The 9672-nt window shown below is 44.4% G+C and overlaps 1 protein-coding gene across 1 annotated transcript in view; it reads right to left on the reverse strand.

Annotated features, from left to right (window-relative positions):
- PPP1R2 (protein phosphatase 1 regulatory inhibitor subunit 2) overlaps positions 1-8568 on the reverse strand; it is a 28379-nt gene extending 19811 nt beyond the window's left edge. Inside the window, exon 1 of the mRNA XM_055316172.1 lies at positions 8237-8568. Within this exon, the coding sequence (XP_055172147.1) occupies positions 8237-8358 (122 nt within the window). The 5' untranslated portion in view covers positions 8359-8568. The remainder of the gene's footprint in view (positions 1-8236) is intronic.
- Between the last annotated feature and the right edge of the window lie 1104 nt (positions 8569-9672).

Consider the following 9672-nt stretch of genomic DNA (forward strand, 5'->3'; position numbering starts at 1 on the left):
ACAAAGCCAGCACATCTCTATATAAAGTTCAAAAGCTGGCAAAACTAAAGAGTACAGGGATGTATACTTACTTATGTGATTACCATAAAAGTCAAGACAGTTATGTTGGGGGCCAGGAGAGGAAAGACTGAGATTGGAAACAGCAGAGGACATTCCTGAAGTGATGGAAACATTCTTTTTCTTGACTAGGAAGGTGATTACAGCGGGCATTTTATATTATACATAATAATTTATAATTTTATAATTTCTTAAACTTTAGAATTACATTTAACACACCTTCCCATGTTTGTATTACATTACATTTAAAATACTTTATTTTTTTTAATATTTTATTTATTTATGGGGGGAAGAGAGAGAGAGAGAGAGAGAGAGAGAGAGAGAGAGAGAGAGAGAGAAACAGACACAGGGACACAGGCAGAGGGAGAAGCAGGCTCCATAGAGGGAGCACGACATGGGACTCAATCCCAGGTCTCCAGGATCACACCCTAGGCTGAAGGCGGCGCTAAACCGCTAAGCCCCCTGGGCTGCCCTAAAATACTTTAAAATAGGCATACTTGGATGGCTCAGGGGTTGAGCGTCTGCCTTGGGCTCAGGGCATGATCCTGGGATCAGGACTGAATCCCATATTGGGCTCCTTGCGGGAAGCCTGCTTCTCCTTCTACCTGTATCTCTGCCTCTCTCTCTGCGTCTCTCATGAATAAATAAAATCTTTAAAAAAAAACTTTAAAATATACACACATTAATAACCTTGTTAGGTACTCCCTAACTTCAAAATGAAACAAGTTATTTCCTAAATGATGCTAACAATACTGAATTAAAAGTGGAAACTTCTCATCATTACCGATTAAGATAGAAGAATGATATAGGTCATTAGGAGTTTAAAAGGCTTCTCTAATGGGTGGAAACCCAAATACTCCATATATCTGTTTTGTAAGATAACAGGAAAAACAGAACTAAAGGATACAAGCAGAAAGGCTTTCTTAAAATTGAGGATAAAATTTAATAATGATATAATCCCACCACCCTAACCCACTAACAGTTTTGATTTTTGCAAATTCTTTCATTATATAACACATATTACATAAAATATAGGTTATCAAAATATATAAAAATATAAATACTGTGTACAGACATATATAAAATAGTAGACACACCACATAAAAATGCATATACTAATATGGAAGCTATTAGTATATATATTTTATTATAAGCCATTTGTATTTTCTAATCTTTAGTTTTTATTTACTTGTTTTTAAAAAGATTTTATTTATTTATTTATTCATGAGAGACACAGAGACAGAGGCAGAGACACAGGCAGAGGGAGAAGCAAGCTCCCTGCAGGGAGACCGACATGGGACTGGATCCTGGGACCCCAAGATCACGCTCTGGGCCGAAGGCAGATGCTCAACTGCTGAGCCACCCAGGCATCTCAAGTCTTTAGTTTTTAAAAACTGCATAATACTCAATAATAAACCATTTACCAAATCTTAGATATTTATATTGAATCCAAGTTTTTCCTATCAAGAATGAAGCAGAAATGAACATACTTGTGCCTATTCTATTCAATGATATTTTTAGGATAATTTCCTAGATCGGCATATCTGGGTTAACATTTATCAAGAGCTTTAGGGTTCACTTCACATTGCCAAATAGTTTTAAAGGAGAGAACAATATGTAATGCCCCCACTAGTTACCAAAACTTTGCCAAGATTGGGTATTTGTGTATATGTTATCTCCACCTGAGCAGGAACAAATCATCATTTAAAAACTATTTTATGTTTCTTTGATCATTACCTTATAAATATGAAAAAATGCTGGTCACTTTCCTTTCCTTTTATGAATTATGTTAATATCCTTTGCCTTTCTATTGAAAACCTTCCCTTATATATCTAAGTTCTTTACATTTAAATATGAGCAAGTTCTCATACATTAATATATAGACTTACAATGTTGTAGGAAAACAAAGAACTCACTCAAACTTAAAGACTTAAACCATGTTATGTATATGTAAACCAAAGATATATATCTGATATTAACATTATAATCACATTGTATGTAACTCAAATTCTTCCTGTCCTGTAGTTACTTTCCACTATTAAAAGTAAAAAAAAAGTAAATAAATAAATAAATAAATAAATAAATAAATAAAGTTCCATATATTCAAAGATTTACTCCACTTCCTCAACACAATACTAAGAGCAATAGAAATTCTTAGGATTATTCAGCTCCAAAGAAGAGAACAATATCTTGCAAAAACATAAATTTAAATAAGGCCATAAAACACTAGGCTACAAAGCATGCCAGGAATTCTTAGGTGGAAAGTAGTGAAGTAGAAGAAAACTGTCAGCAGAGAACACTAAATATGGAAATTAGCATCTATAACATTTTGGCAGAATTAATGTTAGTTATAGAGTAGCAAAATCCAAAAGGCAAAGAAAGTGAGTTTAATGCCAAGCTGCTTGTATGACCTTCTGTAGTTCATTATCTCTACCTAGAAAAAATAGGGGCACCACCACTTACATCACAGATCTGCTGGGAGAATGAAAGCACCCGCTGGTGTTTCATGTTCCCTCTCCCTCTTGGAAGACTGGATTTCCTGCAGTCCAAATCTGGTCCAGAAAAAGTCACCCCTTCTCACTTTCACTCTGATAGCTCATACGATACCACCTTGTACCCCTTGTTGCTTGTGACTTGCTCATTTGATAAGTTTTAAGCCATGCTTGAAGTAGGAAGCAGGATTTTGCTTCAAGGTGTTAAACTTTAATTGCACACTTCAAGAAATGGTTTTTTTCTTTATATAAAGATTCAACATACATAAGGTGACAAAATACAAGACTTTGAAGCTTGGCACAATTACTGAACAATTAAAGTAACAGTTGACAATAAAAGCAATCAGTAATCAAAAAGTCACTTTTGGAAAACTTTACTCAGCGAGGCTTTAGAACCTGTATCCCTTTAGAGGCAGAAAAAGACGAAGTTGAAGCATGTTTATTTAAAATTATATTAAAGGAAATTAATTCAAGTGCAATGTTTTCAAGCAGAATTTGCCTACATTACCTAAGAGTACTATAGAATTTGAATAGAACATAGTGACTTCAAAGCATATTGTATAAAACCTACTGAGATGGGGGAAAAATTAGATTCCTATATTTATTTCTACTTGAATAAGATTAACATTTGAGGATGAGGTACTGAGTTAAACACCTTACATTTGTTAACTTGTTTAATAATTAAACTATGCATGGATATAATATACAAGTCACTGGAAGTCACAGAACTACTAAGTAGTAGACAGACTAACTGAATTAAAAAAAAAAGTATCCAAACCTAGGCACTCTACCCCAGATTAATCACTAATCTGTAATAACACTTCTCATAAAATAGATTTTAGTAGCATTTAATTTCTTATCTTCAATTCAAAATGCACATTCTCATTTTAATCCCTCTGAAAACATTTTAATGGATAGCGTCTTATAACTGATAGTATTTTCTGGTGGTACATAAAATCATGGTATATTTTAGAATCAATGTTTTTTTTTGTATTTGATGAAATGCACATAGCTACTCAATACAGCTATTATTTTAGACCTTTGTAAGTTATACACCATATTCAAGGTATCCTGATAGCACGGGAGTTCTAACATCATAGGAGATGACACTGATGTTCTAACTAATACTGTGATACAATATACTGAGATTTATCTATTCCTGATTATGGGGATTTACAGATTCTACCCAGCTGCTCAAAAAATGGCATGACAAGAGACCATTCACTGAAGGTAACAGTACCAATGCAAAGCATAAATAGAAAAGAAAATAACAGCACTGAGACAAAAAAAGTTTGACAAGAATAGGTTAAAAAAAATTTTAAGACTATTTGAAACATGGCATTATACGAATCTCACTTTAAGTGTACAGTGAGCCTTGAAACATTATCTAATGATAGTAATATGAGATATATTATAAACAAACATCTGAAGAATATTTGAATTTTTCCTACTAAAAAGATACATAATAAGAAAGCTTAGAGATACTTGGAATAAGACAACTCAACTTCTGACCTTAGAAAAAATCTGTTGGTAACATCTATTCATGTTAAATACAATGATATGTTGAACAATATCCTCAGAACTAATGAAGAGGGGATGAAGTGGTATGTACAGAAAAAGGAAATTACCACTGCATTTTACTTGATAAAGGCACCAATAAAGAGTCATTTGCAGATTCTGTATTTGCAAATTTGCCTACTTGATAAAATTTGTTACCTCCAAAATCAGTACGTGAGGTAATTTCTCTCTCACAGACATGCACAGGACCAGAAAAATTCTGAGTCGCTATATCTTCCCAGCTGTTAAACGAGGTGATTGATAATTTTTCTTGTTGTTCCAGCTCTCAACTAGAAGTATCTCTTCTGGAGTCCATTTAGTACCATTTTTTTTACTTTTTTGTGTTTTGTTGACTGCGCTGTTTTAAACGGCTCCCAAGTGTACTGCTAAAGTGCTGTCGAGTGTTCTAAGTGCAAGAAGGAACCTAACTCTGTACTTCCCCTAGGAGCAATGGTTCAGTATTCACCAATTCAGAATTTGTGGTGATTATATAGAACAGAACTACTGAGAATAACAAGAATTGACTTAGATCCTGGTCATTTTCATAATAGGAGTCTTTTGCCTTATACTCTGTTCCAACATTTAAAGTTAAATCATTACACTACACTCACTAGTTTCTGGATTTTAAGTGTATTGTAATTAAAAGAACTATTTATTCTCAATCCTTTTTATTTTTTTTCTAAGATTTTATTTATTCACAACAGATACAGAGAGAGAGAGAGAGGCAGAGACAAAGGCAGAGGGAGAAGCAGGCTCCATGCAGGGAGCCCAACGTGGGACTCAATCCCAGGTCTCCAGGATCACACCCTGGGCCGAAGGCGGCGCTAACGGGCTGGACCACTGGGGCTGCCCTTCTCAGTCACTTTTATCGGAAAAGGGGAATACTTGTAATTAAATGACAAACATTACAAAGAGGGTTCAATTATACTTTTATCATTTCTGCTCAAAAAGGCTCTCATAAAGTTGCTAATTATGTTTGCATAAGCTGTGACATAAATAATATGTACTGTATTAAAAGTTTTCTTTGCTTTAGTCAGATAACACTAATAATGAAAAAGTCCATCTCCATTTACTAGCTAATTACAAACCTCATGAACCTCCATGAATTCGAGTTTAGTAGTTCCTTTTGAAGATTTAAGTGCTGTCTAACCCTCTAACTAGATAAGTCAATCAAATCATCCACCTTGGAACCTTGCAAATAGCCCCCCCCCTTTTTAAGATTTTATTTATTTATTCATGAGAGACACACAGAGAGAGAGAGAGAGAGAGAGAGAGAGAGGCAGAGACACAGAGAGAGAAGCAAGCTCCATGCAGGGAGCCTGATGCAGGACTGATCTGGAGATCCCAGAATCAAGCCCTGGGCCAAATGCAGGCGCTAAAACGCTGAGCCACCCAGGGATCTGCATAAATGGCCCGTTTTATGTGAATCTGTCCTTCTAGCAGCCTAGAATAGTGGCTTTCAAGGTAGAAAGACCTGGAAGTAAACCTTAGCCAATTCCAGAAAGAGGCTAACCCATTAAGACCAGGAAATTATGGCAGATGAAAGTTGAGAAAAGATAAGTAAAGATAAGGGACACCTGGGTGGCTCAGCAATTGAGCGTCTGCCTTCCGCTCAGGGTGTGATCCTGGGTCCAGAGATCGAGTCCCACATCGGGCTCCCTGCAGGGAGCCTGCTTCTCCCTCTGTCTCTGCTTCGGTGTCTCTCATGAATAAATAAATAAATAAAATCTTTTAAAAAAAATAAAAAGAAGTAAAGATAAGGAAGAGAAAGAGAAGAAAACAATAAGCCACTTGGTAGCCAAACAAAAAGCAGCTCACACCAAGAATAACTAAATAACATAATGCCCGTGAGGAGGATACTCTTGCTGTCCAATACTCTGAAACTGTGCAAGAGCTTTCTAAGTTGGCTTTGTTAACTATCTTAGTCTTCCTGCCTTCCCCATGTTCCCGGGAGATTCTGTTTTCTTAATTCAGTAACCTACAACCATCATTCCTCACCAATTCCCATTTGAAGCAGTGTACCCAAAATAGAGGCTTGAAAATTTCTTGTTAGAGAATTTAAGTCAAGCATCCAAGAGAGTGGGAGTGCAGGAGTTGTGAGACACATTAAGGTCCCTTCCAATCCCAGAGGGGCCATGATTCTAAGCTGTCATCCTACTTAATGTTTTCTCCAAGGTAAAACAAATCTCTATATTACCACCACCAAGGAGTGGCTCCTTTTATAGTCAGTCCTAAACTGATATTTAAACAGGTGTGCTCTAGTTGCAATATTCCAAGTTTTTACAAATGCCGTTGTTTTAGCTCTACAGCGCTACAAATTTCGACGATGACTTCTCTTAAGCCTGATTTCTAGAATATAGAATCTTTGTGTTTTTAGTATCTTGTAACACCCAAGGCTCCTAGCACTTCTAATCCAGGGGTGTATTTTACACTAGGCGTACATTACTACTTTCTTTCCATTGAGCATTGCACCTGGGGTATCTGCTGTGCATGGACATCTACCTTGCTCTTTTTAAGAGTGGTATGTGGTTTCATTACATCAATGTACCATAATTAACACGAATCCTTCTTAATTGCTTAAGTCCTTGGATCGTTCCGATTATTTCCTATCACACACAATGCTGTGGGGCATTTTTTACAGGGTGAGTATGTCCAACACCGCTGGACCACTGCAAGCTGCTCCTCTCCACTGTTCTGAGCTTAGGTCTTCCAAGAGGAACAAAGACTAGAAAACGCTCCAAACTCTTGTTGCAGATGCAAAACTAATCAGCAATAAGCAGATTTCCATTAAATACAGACCAAAGACTCGAAAATTCTCGGTTTCTCTTAGCGTAGAGATAATGACAAACCACGACCTAAGACGTGGGGGTGGCTTGATGCTTCGATAATGTTCCCCTAAAAAGGAACGACTGTGGAGGCTCCATCAGACAAACGGAGGGAAAGGGTCTCTTTCACGGAGGGGCCTCGTATTGGCCTGAAACTAGATCCTAAAGGGCTCTCAAGCCAAGCAAAGGGTTTTATTCTTGAAGAATTTTAGATGCCTCGGATACGAGGTTAAGAAATAGCAAACGCTTAACAGGTGAATCTTTGAAACTTTCTTGAGTAGTCCCAATTCCCCAAAGCTCAAAGGTCAGGTGTTTGCTTAAAAAACACTCCGTGTGCGCGTACTTTTTAAAGAGGGTTAGAAAGCGGCCAACGTCACAGCTCCTGCCTTGACCGTCCCTGGTCCCAGTACCGGCGGCCCGGCTGGCGAGCGGGGACCCGGGGGCGGGGACCGGGTGGGGGTCGGGGCCGGGGCCGCGGTCCGGCCGGGTCGGGGGGGGGGGGGGCCGTCCGGGGTCGAGGTCGGGGGCCGGGTCGGGGCCGGGACGCCGTCCGGGGTCGGGTCCAGGTCCGGGGGGATGGTCCGCGGTCGGGGCCGGGGGTGGCGTCCGGATCTGGTAGCCCGGGCGGGGCCGGGGCTGGGGGGGGGGGTCCGGGTCCGCGGTCGGGCCCGGGGTTTGGGTCGGGGTGGGGTCGGGGCCCGGGGTCGAGATCCGGGGTCTCGGTCGAGGCCGGGGAGGGGGGGCCCGGGGTCGAGGCCGGGGAGGGGGGGCCCGGGGTCGCGGTCGCGGCCGGGTCCGGGGTCGCGGCCGGGGGAGGGGGGTCCGCGGTCGGGCTCAGGGTCTGGGTCGGGGGGTGGTCGCGGCAGGGGTCTGGGTCGGGGACCGAGGTCGAGGTCCGTCAAGGGGGCGGGGGGAGTCTGCTGTCCCGGGTCGCGGCCGGGGGTGGGGTCAGGGCCCGGGGTCGGGGAGTCGGGGAGGGGGGCCTGGGGTCGCGGTCCAGGTTCGGATCGGGGGGGTCCGAGTCCAGGGGTGGGGCCCGGAGTCCGGGGTCGAGGTCAGGGCCCGGGGTCGGGGAGGGAGGCCCGGGGTCGCGGTCCGGGTCCGGGGTTCCGGTCGGGGGGTCCGAGTCCGGGGGTGGGGCCCGGGGTCTGCGTCGGGGGGTGGTCGCTGCCGGGGTCTGGGTCGGGGTGAGGGTGGGGTCGGGGCCCGGGGTCGCGGTCCGGGTCCGGGGGTGAGGCCCGGGGTCGCGGTCCGGGCGGGGTCGGGGTCGGGGCGGGCGGGAAGGGAGCGCGCCCCGGCTCTCACCTGAGCTCGTCGTCGACGCTCCTGCCGGGCTGCTCGGCCGAGGCCAGCACCGAGGAGGCCGCGGCAGCCTTGTTCTTCAGGATCCCCTTGATGGGCCGGTGCGAGGCCGTGGAGGCCGCCATTGCCCGGCGCTCCGGCGGTCGGCTCAGCGTCGCTGCCCGGCGCGGGCCGGGAGGGGGAGGCACTCGCCGGGAGCCGCGGAGCCCGCCCGGGGCCAAGGCGGCCGCGCCTGCTGCGCGGAGACGGCCCGGAGCGCTGTGGCGACGCAGGGACCCGCCGCCGCCGCCGCCGCCGCGCACAGCCGGCCTAGCGCCACAGCGCGGGAGCGACGCCGACGCCGCGCGGACCCGCCCTCTCGCGATATCTAGGGAGGGGCGGGGCCAGCGCAGAGCCCGCCCTCGCCACGCCCCGGGCCCGCTGGCCACGCCCCCCGCCCCCCGCCCCCGCGCTGTCCCCGTCCCGGGTCTGTGTTCCCGGTGACGTTGTTCCACAAAGCTGTTGCCTGGTTTCTAGGGGGATCACGTAGGGGCCACCTCTTCCCTTCCGTTTACCCGCAAACTTTTAGCTACCATAAATTCATGCAACATCAGCACTGGCAGGGTCCTTGGAGACCTAGTATGAAATCACGGAAACCTGACTTTTGTGAGGTCATAGAATGCCAGCCTGGAAATAGCCTGACCTGTCTTACCGTCGGAGCGGCTAAGGGGCCGAGGAGGGCGACCTGCCCATCACTGTCACGCGACCATAGCGTGTGGTCCTAGAACTGGAGACTTGGGACCTCCGGCGTCTGGGAGTCTGGCCTCTCCCCATGTGCTCCTGATCCTATGGAAGGTATCCCAGGCATAAAGTTGTACAATTGTGGTACATGACTCTGTCTTCCTAAAAAATCTAGGAAATTCACTTAAGGTACTCAGCTGTCCAACACTGGATGAAATAGGCCAGAAATCTTGGATGTTGTCTAGGTACTTGGGTAAGAAGAATCCCAAAGGAGAAAAAAAAAAAAAAAAAAACACCAAAACCTCACACACACATACACACACACACACACACCTTCCCCAAGTCCAAGTTATTCTGTGCCTGAGTGTGAAGGAAAGATCTCAGAGAGGACTTTGATGAGAGGAGAGAGCTTGAGACTCTAGGACTCTAGGGTGTCAGGAAAAGTGGGTGTCCAGGTTGGGGGTGTTGTGGATGGTGTGAGGAGACAGGGATTCTGTGGAGTACAGGAAAGGACAGAACTTTGAAGCCCTGGGAACCACCTCAGAACTACGCTGTAAATAAAGTGAAGCTAGGGCTAGCAGAGGGAGTGTGTCCGCTCCGGCCACCCAGCCTCTCTCCGTTCAGTGTCAGCACCAGGAGCTATACAGATGGGAAAAGTTGAGGTGCTAGAGATTAAGCAAGTCACTTCCTGCTATGGATTGAATTGTGTCCCCTTAAAA

Source organism: Nyctereutes procyonoides, unplaced genomic scaffold (assembly GCF_905146905.1).
Source record: "Nyctereutes procyonoides isolate TBG_1078 unplaced genomic scaffold, NYPRO_anot_genome, whole genome shotgun sequence".
NCBI lineage: Eukaryota > Metazoa > Chordata > Mammalia > Carnivora > Canidae > Nyctereutes > Nyctereutes procyonoides.